The sequence below is a fragment of the Idiotropiscis lumnitzeri genome, chromosome 4 (genome assembly GCF_059441095.1).
Source record: "Idiotropiscis lumnitzeri isolate Australia: NSW breed Sydney's pygmy pipehorse chromosome 4, RoL_Ilum_1.0, whole genome shotgun sequence".
Taxonomy (NCBI): Eukaryota; Metazoa; Chordata; class Actinopteri; order Syngnathiformes; family Syngnathidae; genus Idiotropiscis; species Idiotropiscis lumnitzeri.
The window spans coordinates 31,223,868-31,239,454 of NC_142394.1; the positions used below are offsets into that span (position 1 = coordinate 31,223,868).

The 15,587-nt window shown below is 43.8% G+C and overlaps 1 protein-coding gene across 13 annotated transcripts in view; it reads right to left on the bottom strand.

Annotated features, from left to right (window-relative positions):
- LOC148339233 (serine/threonine-protein kinase MARK2-like) overlaps positions 1-14,667 on the bottom strand; it is a 31,432-nt gene extending 16,765 nt beyond the window's left edge. For all 13 annotated transcript variants that reach the window (XM_088295234.1, XM_088295235.1, XM_088295223.1 and 10 more), the window contains exons 1-6: positions 13,390-14,667; positions 4,113-4,283; positions 2,066-2,119; positions 487-535; positions 339-404; positions 191-261 (exon numbers count right to left, since the gene is read on the bottom strand). In XM_088295234.1, the coding sequence (XP_088151360.1) occupies positions 191-261; positions 339-404; positions 487-535; positions 2,066-2,119; positions 4,113-4,283; positions 13,390-13,440 (462 nt within the window). In that variant the 5' untranslated portion in view covers positions 13,441-14,667. The remainder of the gene's footprint in view (positions 1-190; positions 262-338; positions 405-486; positions 536-2,065; positions 2,120-4,112; positions 4,284-13,389) is intronic.
- Between the last annotated feature and the right edge of the window lie 920 nt (positions 14,668-15,587).

A 15,587-nucleotide genomic window follows, 5' to 3' on the forward strand; every position in this document is an offset into this window, starting at 1 on the left:
GTAACGCTAACGCAGGGCTGGACGCTTGTTCTTTTTGGGGGCTTCTGTATTTTCAAATTGCTTCCCCACTGGCATGAACAATTATGTTTTTTTTATTTTTGGGACAAAAGTTGATGCCTATGGAAACTTGTTTAAACTTCAAAAGCGGTTTAGGAATAGGCCATATGGCAAGTGACGCAAAGGAACATACCTGTCGGAATTTGGCACGTGCTTCTTTCTCCTTCATCCTGCCATGAGCCACCAAGTAATCAAACACCTCGCCTACAAAACGGCCACACAATAAGGGCTCCGACGCGCTGCTTCATTTGAATAAATAGCTCCAAATATCACACGCTCACCTCCGCTCGCGTACTCCATCACCAAGTACAAAGTCTTTTCGGTCTCGATCACCTCAAAGAGCTTAACTGACGGCGGAGGGAAAGCAAAAAGACGGTCATTTGCGGCCTTTGCGTGTTGTGCGAGGCGTGGGTGTTCCTTTTGACTCACCTATGTTGGGGTGGTTCAACATCTTCATGATCCTCACCTCCCGGAAGAGCTGCCAAACAACAACAACACACCGCTGGATCAAACACGCATTGGACGCTCCTGACGAAACACTTTCTGAGCTTGACAAAGTCTGCGCGTCCGAGAGTACGCCACACGTGGTTCCGAGCCTGGGGGCTTAACGTTAAGAAAACAATTTCTTCCCCTCAAAATTGCGATTCAGATGAATTAATATGAAGGACAGTTTATCTACTTCAGTGATTGTTCACTTACTAAACCTTTCCACTTTCAAGCGTCGACTTCAACTTGACAAAAATTCTACCAAAGAAGTGCGCCGCAAACAAATCAGATAATGACATCATGGCGAACAGATACAAAGCTTCCTCACTTCAACTTTTCATCTTTCATGCAACAATGACGTACATTTCAGTGAGAAAGCAACAAACCTCTCTAGAAATGATATCAGAAAATAAAATAAAGACTAGCAAGCAACTAAAAAGAAGCAGAGGTTGTTGTTTTGTTGGTTTTTTCTTGAAAACTGAAGCGTTTGCAAATTGAAAACTGCGTTCCACTATTTGAATTGCAGTCTGAGTCGCCATTGTCATTGTTGGGGCAAAATACGAGGTTTATTCTATGAAGAAGGTGATTTCTTTCAGTAATGCAGATAGTAGATTCCCTTTTTTTTTTTTTTTTTACATGGATTTAATTTGTTCTACAAATTAAAAAAACAAAAACAAAAATAGCCGACCAAGAAGCACAGTCCAGGATTGAACAGAGGTCAGTTTCCAAAGTTTTGGATGCTGAAGGATGCTAACCATTTGAAATCTGTCGGAGAATGTCAACCGAGTACGGTGACACGTTTCAGTCGAAAAAATGACGACAAGCGGGCTCTAAATTGTTGAAAGAAGGACGGAAACGTTTTGAGGATAAAGACGGGCCTGGACGGCTGACAGAAGTGGTGATCTAAACAATCAATGACCTCATTCCCTCTTCAGACTTTCATCTGTTAAGATCCTTGAAAGCGTTCACAAGAGGCATGACGTTTCAAAGTGTTGTGAACGACTGGCTGAGAAGGAATTTGACACTGAGGGAATACGGAAGCTTGCACAGATGGGAAACGTGTGTGACAGTGTTGGGAGGAAAAAAAGGCAGCTTCTATCTGTATTAGACGTCCTTAAACCGAAAAATTCACCTTATTTCTTGAATGACCCTGGCATTTGTAGAACCGGGTGGCAACCGGACTTTTTCAACAAGCCGTATTTCAGCACATTGATCCCTTTGTGTCAATCCAAAAGGCGGCGTGTAAGCGGCGGCCGTTATGTGGCAAGCACGGCAGTGGTTCTGCATTTTTATTTGTCTTGATGCAAACACACATGGCGAGAGTGCGAGAGTGCGCGTGCAAGTGGACAGACCCCACCCAGTCACGATCAAAGGAAGTAATGGCATCTTATTTCCTGTCATTAAAACTCATTGAAAAGCGGGCTGCTCCAGAAAAGCTCAGTAAGGACGATTACGAGTGACAGTGGGGCCTGGCTTTTTATGAACAATGAGTGGGTGTGTGTGTGTGTGTGTTTGGACGCACCTTTTGCAAACTGGAGGAGTTGAGTTGTGTCTTATCAATGATTTTAACAGCCACCTAGGAGGCAAAAATAACAACAACATGAACTTCATGGATGACACAAGAGGCAGACTGGAGCCGAGTCCACCTGTGCGAGCGAACGAGCAAGCCAGCCGCACGTTGGCAAGTGATGCCTTAGTGAGGCGTACAAGTTTGGCGATAGCACAATGGCAGCGGGTATCCGTTGCATAACGGGGCCAAATACAAACACGCGCGAGTGTCGACAGCAAGGTACGAAAACAGAGTGGGAGCGACAAAAATGAAACGAAAATAGAGAGTCAGATGGGAGGGATACAAAGTGAGAAGTGCGAGGGGGGGGGGGGGCGAATTCAAGACAGTTTGGCAACAACGTACAGGAGAACAAAAGGACTGAAGACAATTGAATGCTTTCTTTCTCGCTTCTTTCTAGTGGTGCTCATTTGACTCCTTGGCGCCCTCTGACTTGCCCTCGTTTTGCCGCTGTGTGTGCGTGCGTGCGCACGTGCGTGCGCACGTGCGTGCGCACGTGCGTGCGTGTGTGGTGTGGCCGAATCACATGGAGCGTTATCAGGGTGTCAGGCAGAGAGCTGTCACACATTGACAGAGCCCGCCCACGCACGTGTTGACTCGGTCCAAAGAAGGAGCGCAGCCCCGGCGTGGCTTTGCCGCTCCCCTCCTAAACGTGATACGCTGCCGGGTCACATCACAAGCGGATACCGCGTTAAACCAAAGACTTTCTCGGTCGCAAAAGATGATTTTGTGTCTCCAAGAGCAATACGATCTCTGTCCGTTAACTGAACAAAAGCAGAATGTCCATAAATCTGGCTTCACACTTTAAACCAGGGGTCTCAAACTAAATTTACCTGGGGGCCACTAGAGGCAGACTCTGGGTGAGGCTGGGCCACATCAGGTTTTCCGCAAGAAAAAAATAAAAAAAATCTAATCTTCTCAAATGTCTTTATTTTTATTTTTTAACACAAAATAAGATTTAAAAATAAATAAGGAATTAATAAGAAAATAAATAAGGAATTAATAAGAAAATTAATCAATAATAAATAATAATAATAATAATAATAATAATGAGTCAAATGTCTGTATTAACAGTTCTTTAATCTTCTGAACATGAATTGTCCTGAACATGAGTGGAACATTCATCAATCAAACCCCTACTAAAACATCGAAAAAAAATTACAATCCTACCCTCGTTTTAAAGCTGAAGATGTGCCCAACAATAATCCGCGGTTCAATTTTATCCACTGTGACCAGGTAATCCTACATTTTATAATTAGTCCCGTCTGTGCTAGTGCTGATGCAAAGCTCCGTCAGACTGCACATCCTGTTCGCGCATGGGTCTCCTGTCAATCAAATCAAAATCTTGTCAAAAAGAGATCCTAAGCATAAACCATAGTTCTGGGAGGAGTAGGCCTACTTCTGTAGTTATAAAGCTTTAATTACACTGTAAAGTGCCAGTCATATCAAATTCGCGGGCCGCACGAACATTAAACTTTCATAATAAGGCGGGGGCCGCAAACTATCACGCGAGTGAGACCCCTGCTTTAAACGTATCAATCGCGATACGCACACTCCACCCGGCGGTCCTCGTTGAAGTGTGAACGAGGTCAAAGTGCACAAAGTGTTCGAGAGCGTCGGGTACAAACGTGCGTGTGACGTCTTCAACTGACGCCTCTGCGACATCGAGCAGAGCAGCGAGAATTTTTATTTTGGGCAATTTTGCTGTTTGAAATGATATTACAACCTCAAGTAAAGCAAAAGCTCAGGCTCTGCCTTCCCGTCGTTATTTGTTTCATTTGTGGCTACAGCGCGATCTGCGGCGCACGTACAAAAGGTCGCCAAGTACGGCAGCTCCACTAGAATAAAATACGTACTGTCCGTGTCTTTAAAACATTGATTGAAATGACACCAATGAAACCGATTACGAAATAATTCCAAACAGAATCATCAACTCTACTTTCAGTTCAGCTCAAGAATAATCTTTCAGTGTGGCGTGTGCGTGAAGCGCGCACACATTTACCTCCTTTCCGGTGAGGACGTGACGAGCCAGTTTGACCTTGGCGAAGTTGCCCTTGCCGATGGTTTTCAGCAACCGATAGTTGCCGATGTGCGGCTGCTCGTCCGATGTGGTCGTCGCGATGGAGTTCCGACATCGCGACATGCTGGAGCGGCCGGACGACGACTTGGACTCCTGACAAGTCGGGAGAAATCAGAAAGCAAGTGTTACACAAAGTGCAGTTTTGTGCCGAACGATATGAAATGGCCCAATACTTGTGGCTGCCAGGATGGCCGAGTCGTCTAAGGCGCCGCGTTCAGGACCCAGTCTCCCCAGGAGGCCTGGGTTCGAATCTCGAATTTCCCCATTGTGGGACTAATAAAGGGCAAATTATTATTATTATTATTATTATTATTATAATTATTAATTATTATTATTATTATTTGTCAAAACAAAACCTGATCCGTCATAAAAATACATTTCACATTTTTCAATTGACTTCCTTCCCCTTTTTTCTCAAATGGAATAGAGCAAAGATTCCTTCCTAATTTGGCAAGACGACTAACTTGGAGTTGGCAAAACGTAACCAGGAAATGCAGCTCACAGCGAGCAAACATGGCAGACCGAGGCTGGCGTTTCCTGTTGCCGCTGCTTTTCTCGTGGTTAAAGTTTAACATGCAATATTCATCCTTTGATGAGACATGCATTCTGGGATAATGCAGCATAATCTTTGTGTTTCTTTCACACTTTTCCAAGTCCGAAGTTAGTTGAAGCGACAGAAAAAGGGTTTTAGTGGCAAATCCTGGAAAAGTTCCTTAGGTTTGCGTGCGGGAGCGACCCGAGAGGACAGGTGAAGCGGCATCAGGGTCCGACCGGCTTTGGGGTGACGACACACACATCATTCACACAAGTCCACACACATCCCCGTGCACACACAAAGGCACGCTTGCACCGACAAGCAGACGGGCGGGCGCGGGGAGCGGGCCAAATCACACACACAAGAACAACCTCTGCAAGTTCTTTACGGCGCCGTCGGCCTCCCTCGGCCCTCTCCCGACCGCCCCTCTCCACAGCGACTCGTGATTTCATTTGTGCAACGAATTAGAGGCTCGCTCTGTGTCACCAATAAGCCGCAGAGCGCAAGCGAGCGCTTCCTCCACTTTTGCGGCCCGGGCAAACTGTGATTACTTGATTGTGTTTTCCTGCTCCCGAGACGTCCGCCGCGCGTTTGAAAGCTTGACTGCGCACCCCAAGTGGAATGGGAGGGCTTCAGCTTGCTCGCTTGCATCCGAGCAAGCCGGAATCCGAGCGGAGATCCTTATGTGGTCTTGTGTGAGGGTGGAGCAAATGATTTTTATTTTTGGAGCGAGCGGGCGAGGGAGCGGGCGGCGGACAATGTCATGGTGAACACGACTGTAACACAAAGGGGAGTCCACGTTCTTCTTTTGATGCTTAAAGCAAAACCGGCACCGAGCGTAAAGTAAATACCAGAGGAAAACAGTACTGCACTGTATGAAAACATAAGTTGGGAGAAAAAATGAACTAGTTTAATAAAGCGCAATTAATGTATGTTGGGACAAGCCAGAAGATACGATTCATGTTCAAGTGGAACGATTCGATTCGTTTTGAGACAGTAGGAGAATGAGTCAATATGATATCGGACGGCTTTATGACACAATGAGTTTCTTCTTGTTGTCATTTCAGAGTTAATTTGACAGTACCATAAAGTGCATTTGCGGGGCGCATCTCTAGAATAAAAGACATTTTGGTACATAGCTCGATACATTGAGTGTGACACGATTGAAGGATGACACATTTGGTTTAATTGGATGCTCTGAGATCTTTTCAATCGAAACCGATTTTCCAATTCAAATCGTTTTTCATCACACTTCCAGGGTTGCTCTCGTGAGTGATGTCAGGAACATGTGGATGCGAGTTTTGGCCTCTTCTCGAGCTGCTCGCAAGTGTCGTCATTTTTTAGTTCAACTCTTTCGACAGACAACAGGAGGCTGAAAGCGCTTTAGCGACTGTGATTCACCTTCTTTCACGACACTGCATATCAGAAGCTCGCTTGTATTAAAATAAAAAAAAATCACCAAGTGGCTTTTAAGTTGCAAACCATAAAAGTTGGGAGACCCGTAAATGACGGAACCACTTTTGAGATGTTATTGCTCATGTAGCTACACCAAAGCAGAAAGACAACAGCTGTGTGAAGAGAGAGACACTCGCCATGACACGTGAAGCCAGCTCAACTCTTCAAGCACTTAAGCGCAAAGGGTTTTCTGCTGGCTGTCAACTGCATGCGAACGCAGATCAAAATTTTGAAAACTGCAATATAAAATTGTGTCGCGTGAGGAAATAGGTGTGCCACTTTTCCAGTGAAGAATTCATCTTTTGCATGGAATGGGGGGGACGGGGAGGGATGAAGGGGGGTCGACGTAATACGACTATCCTCATCTCTTTGGTCGTGTTGCATCCTGCGACTATTTTTGCGTAGCAATTCTTCGTCTTTGGTCAGCTGCAGTGAAGTTCGGGTGTCGGTCAAGTCGAGTATCGTGATTATCAAGCGGAAGTCGAGCATTTCATAACTTTTCGCCAGCCACGCGGGGTGAGAAGGTTAGTCCAGGCTCACTGAGACGGACGACTTCCTCTTTGTCCTCACTGCTCTGCTGTTGACACTTTTGGGGTTGTTCTCTTGCATCTGAGTGTCCGCAAGTACAACTTTTTTTCCATGTTCCTCGAATGTAAACAAAGCCATATCCGAAATCCAAAATTTCCCCGTTCTGACGTGCATTCCATATTCCGATAGGGGCTGTGCAAACGCTCCACACAGCCGGTTGACTTTAGCATGTCGGTGTCGCACTCGGTGCCAGTTTGGTGTGAATGGGCTCTTGAACCGGATTACCCCAAAAAGCGAGTCTCCGTGTGCACGGCACAGTTTGTGCTTCTAAATCTCGATGGTACGAACAAGATATTTGGCCTACGGTACACATTTGGAATCGAACGAACAATCGCGACAATTGCTTATTGATCACATCATCGTATGCGACTCGGGCAGAGTGACAAGTGCTTCAAAACAGAAACCACGGAGACTTGGTTCCGATTTGAAGAGACAGATCAGACCATTTCCAAGATGTCAAATTAACAGGGTAACACGAGCAAAGGGTTCTCAAACGCGTTCCGACTCAAAACGCTCAACATGTTGTGCAATCTTTTGCCATGAGACCGTTGAAACGTCACCAAACGATTAATCGATTATCGGTCGACTGCAGCGATTTGATTCGCAGTTCTGCCAATTCTTCTTGTTTCAGTTTTGCTACTTCCCCATTCTGGTTTTACTGTGCATCACTTTGTGTCATTTGCCATTTGTTTTTTTGGGCCACACCCATCGAAAAGTAGCTCACAGCCAACTTGGGGTTCCCGTTAAACGTTTGGGAGGGTGTTTTTGCTTTTGCTCATCTTTACATTTTTTCCATTCGTTTAATTTTAGCCAAGTTAGCTTTGCAAATGGAACAAATTAACCCCTTCAGAAAAGCTTCCTTTAAAATGTTCACACTTATTCTAAATGGTGAAGGGATCCGGTTTAAACTGGGATCTGAATTTGAGGCCGCATGGCCCAGCTCGAGTCCACATGACTGTTTAGATGGCCAATCATGCGTGTTAAGAACAAAAACAACATTGAGCCACTTCAACTTTTTTTCCACGGCAACTGTCGAGGCACAAAAGTGTCATGGCGGAGAGGGAAGTCCACGCTCCTCTGAAGGCAGGTCAACAGTGCGCCGCCACACCTACAACGCCACTCAACTGGAAAGGCTTGTTTTACGCCGCACTCTCTTTTCGACAATCCTATACACACACACACACTGCAGCACCTGTTCATGCGGCGATTAATAGTGCTGCTGACACAGCTCATTCAATTAAAATGTCATTCCAGTCAAGTGAAACACAAACTGAGTGTGTGTCTGAAGGACGGCTACTGTGTACGATGGTGAGAACAAATATGAATGCGCTGCGTGCGCACGCGCGTCTTGTGTAAGGCAGGTTCTCTGTTGCTAGGACCCCAGCTTGCTACGTCCGTCTGTCTGTCTGTCCGCCTCTCTCTCTCTCTCTCTCTTCTGCCTAGCGACTGCACTGCTAAAGGAGCAAGGCAGAATTTACGGTTTCCTGGGCGGAACGACGACGCGCTCGCTACCGTTCGTCATACTCGCGCAGTGACTCATTCAACGGGAGCATGAATGAGGAGAGCACACCCCCCCCAAAAGAAAGAAAAAAAGGAAAAACAAGAAGGAAATGCGCCAGCGGTTGTCGTCATCTGTTTGGTGAGAAGAGCGGAAGGTTGACTCGTAACTATCAAATCAATCTTTTGCATTCAAACGAAATGTCATGAATCTCATTTTTGTTGTTTTATATAAGCAAACTAATTGTATGAAATGTATTTTAAAATTAAAATAAAAAATAAAGCAAAACTCTAGGTTTTAGCAAGTCACAACAATTGTGGTATTTGTGTGTTGATGCATGGCTTTAAGAGGCGTGGCCAAGTGAGTCGCATCTGAAGCTCGGACCCCGGCTGAGATTGGCCGCTTAGCACACGCTAAGTGCAAAGCCATGGTGTGCGTGTCCCACCGAACTCCCAGCTCAAAGATGACGTCAGGGGCAGACCTGTATTTCCAGCTCCGTTGGTCTCTTTCAGGAGACACGAGGGAATATTGTCAAACAGGAACTAGCGTATTTCCTCACACACGGACACAAAATCGTGAATGGCTGAGTTCACTTGAACTTGCTTGCCGGCAGCGTTGCGAGCCAAAATGGCAGCACCAAACGCAGCCAAAAGACACTAAATCCATCCATTATCTAAGCGGCGTTTCCTCACGAGGATCGCGGGCGTGCCGGAGCCCATCTCAGCCGTCTTCGGGCATTGGTGGGGCACAACCTTGGACTGGTTGCCAGCCAATCGCAGGGCACACAAAGTCAGTTAAATATAATTCCAGAATTGTTTTTTCTAAATTTGTCAACGAGTAAATGACCATCCCTCAGGCACCATTTGTGGAATCAGCAATTTTACAATTATTCTTTAACAATACGGCAAATGCTCAGGAAGGCTACCATTTTATAGTTAATAGTTAACCTGAGCATTTGAAATTCCATCAGATTATGAATTTTCCGTCAACAACAAAATCATTCTTTTGCCGTTTTACGCAGATGTAATCTGAATTAGAATACATTTTGCTTTTTCACAAGCAAAATACATTGACCATTTTTTTCTTAGAAAGTCTCTCTCTTTTTTTTTGTCAACTCATCAACTAACGTTAAACCGTTTGGTTCATTTCACGCCGCCGTTGACGAGTCATCTTTGTTCCAAGCACTTGGACGAAGTCTGCTTTCTCAAGTGTTTTACTTCTGATAAGAAGGCTTTGCAAAAAGGTACGTGCGATTCCAATCCAGTTTGAAAAGCGACTTTCTATTTGTTTGACGAATGAACTCATCTTCTTGGAAAACCTCCAACCACAAGTCACAATGACTGAATTTTGATTCATGAATAAAGCTTATTTATGCTTTCTCGTACTATCAAAATATGACAGGAAATGAATCTAAATCTAAATATAGGACACCAACCGACAATGACGTGTGCTCTCAATGCGAGCAGAATAAATAGAGCGACATCGTGTGTCATTTACGGCACGGCACAGCATCAAATTTGAAACAATAACGCGAGACTAACAAGCGCAGCCGATACAGCTCAACAATCTTCCAATCTGGATGGGTCTCGTTTCCACTCCACGTTCGGCCGTAACATTTTCGGCATTCTGAGCATCCGGCTCGTACATGCATGCGCCAACATACATGATGCCAAATTGCAATGAAAATTGGCAACCAAAACTGCGCGGCAAAGACATCAAACGTGGACAGCAAAAATCAAGATTTGCATTTTTTGTTTTGCTCCAACTGATATCATAAAACTGACATCGTTCAGCAACAGGTATCAAAGTGAAGGTATCGGTATCGGTGACTGCTATCGAACATTTTTGACCGACAGCCAGTCGTGAATGTGACAAGCGAGCCTTCGCGGTCGCGCCCTAATCTTCAGGGAGCAGCCAAATTGCGGCACTTCCTGTGTTGGGCCATTCTTTGATCTGCTATCTCGGCCTTCCCATTTGAAAGCTCGGCATGTTCCTTTGCTGCTTTTCAATCAAACAAACTTTTGAAGCGCTGCTTTTCCCAAACCTGGACTTCTCTTCATTCATTTGCAGAGGAAACGTTCAACTATCAAGTTGACATTAGTCTTAATTGTGAACTCGCCAGTTCACGTTGATCTGCTGACAAGAGTCACTTTCAACGTGTGCTCGGCGAGATGGCTCCAAAATATCTAACGTTGGAAGTACTACATAATATATTTCAGTCTGTTTTTTTAACTGTTAAAAATTAGGACGCAGAGAAAAAAAGGCTGAATTTAGATCATTTAATTTCAACATAATACTTAACCTTTAATAAGGTCAACACAACAATGAAAGAATGAAATTTGATAAACGCCTCGTTAAACACAAATGTGCCAAGTATGGCCGACATTGCTGAGAAATGTTTCACAATACAAGTATTTCCTATCATTGATCATTTTTAACCTATTTCAAATGAAAACAAAACGATGAATTGTTTTTGTGTACATCGTGATGTAGTATCACGAGCAAAGTTTCACCTCCATCGGTGCGTTGTAAATGCTTGTTTGCATTAGCTGCTAGCCCAAAGCAATTTTGTTGATGTTCGCACTTCCATGATATCGATCACGTGTCACATTGATATCGAGTTAACGCCTACTTTCAACTCAAGTTAGGCCACGTCTTATTAAAAGTGGAGAGCGTTTTGAATATGGCAAGCAATTGTCTGTGGGGAAAGAAAATGAATCCAAAAGATCAGCGATTTTTGAATCAGAATATATTTTTAACTCATTTATATTCCGCACGGTATGTTCTGAACCAAGTGTGTATTTTGTGTTTGTCTAATTCTAAACTAACACTGTTGATAGTTCAATACAAGGTGCACCCCCCCCATTTGCACTGCTTGCACGAACAACATGGCTTCAAACAGATGGGTTGGAAACGGTTCGTGTCTCCAACTTATATTTAGAAACTTTTCTGCCCCTTCAAGTGCCTTACTTTTTTAATCAAAGAAAGAGACAAAATGATCGTAATCATTTTCACATCGCGTTCAATAGACAAAAAAAGGAGCCGGAATCAAAGCAATTTTGGAGTCAATTGCGCTGAACATTCCCAATGATATTGGGCCCAATTTCGCAGCACATTGCATACATTTTAACCCGAGGTATGTGACTCCAAGTTGAGGATGTACAACCATAAGGAAAACAGCGCTGAAGGGACTCATTTTATGACGTTAATTTGTAATTCATCATGTACGGTGTTGACATAGCGTTAGCCTAATAGCATAATTGCACAAGTCATTTTTAACTTACGAAGTCACGATGTGACTAAAAAACGCCTATTGTGTGTTTTTTTTTTGGGGGGGGGGCTGTGTAGTATGTCAATTATCCAGGTCATAGTAATCAGCAAGGGTTGAATCAAGGGAACCTCCTGTTTGTTGAATTTGGTGGGTTTTTCCCCCCAAAAAACATTCCAAAAAGACTGAGGCAAACATGTTATTACACAATAACGAGCATGTAAGATGCAGCTATTATTTTTGTTCACTGGAGTTGCCATAGTAAAGTTCTACTGTAGTATTCTGAACTGCGTGCGTATGGCTTTGCAAGGAGGGGGTTGGCCAAGGTGAGTGACGTGGGTGTCAGCGAATGAGCGTGTACAGTAAGGTGAAATTTCTGCGTGTTAAGTAACTCGTGCTGTGGCCATTGTCAGCTCGTGCCGAAATGTGCTTTTTTGGTTTTGGTCACAATACATTCAAACGGGAGAAGTTTCAGATTAGCAGACATTAAAACATTACCTTGTGTTTGCAACCGTACACATATTGTCGTGGCATATTTTACATTTTAGCTTTTCTAAAAGGTGTGAAATGCATCGCGCCAACTTTTTCTTCAATTTTTACGGTAATTATTTGAATAACTGGCAATGTAATTACAGATACCACACCAACGACGACGTCTCCAGTATAGCATGCTTGCGTCTTCTTTCCACCGCGCGAACGAGGATAAGGCCTTCTAGTTGTGTGTTTTTTAACCATTTACTGTTGTGTGATTATTCAGTACGTTATTGCAGTCATCAGCAAATGCCAATTTTGCTCCATTTTGTGCTTGAGTTGCTTTATTGGTATTTCACTCACCCGACCGTACAGCTAAGGCCCTTTCCGTTTTACCTTCTTGTGATTTATGAAAGAGATTGATATGTTGTGGTTTGTCACGACATATTATAAATATATATTATATTATAAATAAATGCTGACATTTGTTTTGTGACGCGTGACATTACCGATAATTGACGACGTGTTTTTGGAATGTCGACGGATGGTAACGTCAGTGGAAAAAGGGATCAGTTGTCACAATACTAGAAGGTTAACATAAAGTCAATGAATACTTAAAAAGCCTGGACACGTACCAGAAGTTAAAAATATCTGCATTTATGGAGACCACTTTTAGGGATAGCTCCTGCGTCCTTGGTGTATTTCGAGACCCGATGCCTTTCCTCTATACGTGGCCTTTATGAGATAGTAACGCATACTTTTACTAAATTGTGTGGCAATAGTACAGATTTGGATTCAAAGGATGATTACAGAGTGCAAACAGATGACCAAAAACAGGGCTTCATTCAAAAGTAGCAGCAAATGGATTAAGCATGTAAAGCACGGTTGTGCATTTTTGTCTTACTTGTTACTCATACAAATATTTACTGATAGGGATGTCACGATTCACTCAAGACTTGATTAGATTATCCCAATTCTGATTTTTTTTTTTTTATTAATTTAGATCACTTGTCTCTGTGCGCTGGTGTGGTGCTACAGCCTTCAACAAATGCAACACACATTGATGTTTGGAGCAGGCATGTAAATGTTAAATGAAACCAAAATCTAGGCACAATGCTGACTTTCAGCATTATGATGAAACTACCTATAGATACAAAAAAAAAATCCTTGTAAACATATTTCAGTAACAATCATTTTTTTGAAAGGGGACAATTTCCTTTAAAAGACAATTGAAGTTGCACTTTTCTAAAAAAAAAAAACTGCTGCATTTTCCTAAAAATAAAAGAACAGTTAAAAAGATAAGTGTAAATAAGAATAGTTGTACATTGTCCTATTTTATTTGATTATATTCATTTTTGTGCATGAGTGGACGTGATGATCTTACCTGGCCAGAAGAATTTTCGATAACTTGCACCAGTGGGGTCCTTGTTGACATGTTGGCTTGACTTCAAGAGGGATGTTGTTGTCAAAAAGGCGCAAGGGAGCAGTGGCCCAAAAGATTGACTCCTCAGTGGCTTTTAAACATTGAAGCTCGGTGTGGGTTCAAAAAGAAACAAATTGAAAGAAAAAAAAAAGAATCCCAGTGCTAGCCCGCTAGCAACAGGTCAGATAGCCCGTGAATCAACAAGTTGGATCCCACATCGGCGGCTAGCAGTTAGCGCGCTAGCTCAACGGCACGTCCCATGTTTGTTAATATTAAAAAAGAAAATAAAAAAAGAATGCCACTATGCGGAGTCCCTGTTTATTGTTGCCCTTCAAAAGAGTCACTGGCGACGACGGAATATAAAGCTGGCGAATGGAGCTGAGACAGACAAGTTACAGCTAGGTGGCTAGCATGCTAAAGCCAGTACGACGCCGAGTGAATAAACGACAAACGGCCGTTGTGTTCCGGAAAGCTATTTTCCCCCAGTTTGTTGTGCGTTTTTTTTTTGTTCCACGAATAGCTCCTTCAGATGTATGAAGAAAAAAAATCAGGCCAAAAAAAACTTCGAGGCCAAAGTTATTCCCGGCGAGGTCCCCGTCCCGACCTTGCCAACTCACACGAAACAATCGTCCCTGACGAGAAATCCAGGATGGGGTGTCCAATGAACAAAAACGATACAAAAGAAAAGGGTAACATTGCCCACTTGAGAATTTAGTTTTCGGCTGCTTTTTTTCCTTTCTTGTTTTTTTTTAGCCCATCGAGCTAACCCGACGTTCCTTCAAGGCGGAGCTAACTGGGCTAATTCGCTAGCCGCTAGAGCTCCAGCGGCGGCGGCGGCGGCGGCGGAGGAGGGAGAAAAGAAGAAGAGGAGGTTGCTGCCACACAAGCGAGCCACCACAGTCCAAAATCCACGAAAGCCAGCGGCACCCGGGCGTCGCTAGCGCTCATAGGAATAATAAGGTCGTTCACCAGAACCGCACTGCACTGCGGTATGGCCGATATAGACCCAACCAAGCCCCAGTACCCGACGACGATGACAATCCCCCAGCAGCTTGGCCGCCCGGAGGTTCGAATCAGGTTGTACGATCCATGATCGATGGAACTGCGGCTTCCAGGGTTTAGGGGTGGGGGGAAGCGACGAGCTGCGTCCGATTGCGGTCTAGGCGCAGCAGCCAGCCCTCATACCGGAACAAGCTCGCGGCAACATGGCTGCTTGCACCACGGAGCGACAACCGGGGAGGGAGGGAGGGAGGGAGGGAGTTGGGTAGGAGGAAGGCGGGGGGCGGTGGGGCTGATTTTCGGTTTGCCTCGGCACCTTCCGGGAAGCCCATCGGCGACTGCTTCCCATCCGCATATCGCCAATAAGAGATGATTCGATAAGTATCTCGATACATGGGATGCGATACAAGGTTATAAGTTAGTCACTTAGAAATTGCACAATTCAAATCAGTGCGATTCAATATGCTTGGGCTCAGTTCGAGAGCGTATGATCCCATTGAGTTTCTTGCTATTATTTTATAGTATGAACTTTCAGGTGCCACGCCATTTCCTTTAAATGGATTATATATTAGAGGTGTGCATCTCTCCAATAAAACAATTTGATACTTATTGAAATGGAACAATTTGATGCACTTGCATCTTTTACATCAATCAGTTTTTTCGGTCACACCCTGGGTGGGTTTGATGTGATTACATCAACAGGTTTTCCTTCCTTCCACCTCAGACCGGCTTTCCTCTTCTTTCCTTCCTCTCGAGTTGCTTTCTAGTACTGTCCAGATGACCCAAAAGTACATAAACGTGCATTTAAAAAAAGCGTTCCATTGCAAAAAAAATTAAATAAATAACAATAATTTGCTTATCTCGCAAACTTTGCGAGGGAATGCCAAGTTTTTATTTTTTTTAACTTCCATGTCACCTTTGGGGGACTCTTGAGCTTTCCACTTCTTGTCATTGACTAGTTATTTTCCATTATTCACGGTACACGCGCAAAATACAAAGACGTTCATTTAAAAAGTGCACAATGCCCATTTGCAAGTTTTACCATCCACAAGTTAAAGCGTGAGACTTTGACAGCTGCTAAGTTACTAAGCAACAGTCTTTTTCTTGCTAAACATTAAGGTTGCTTTTGCACATCTAAATTAAATCATTTCAAGAAAAAA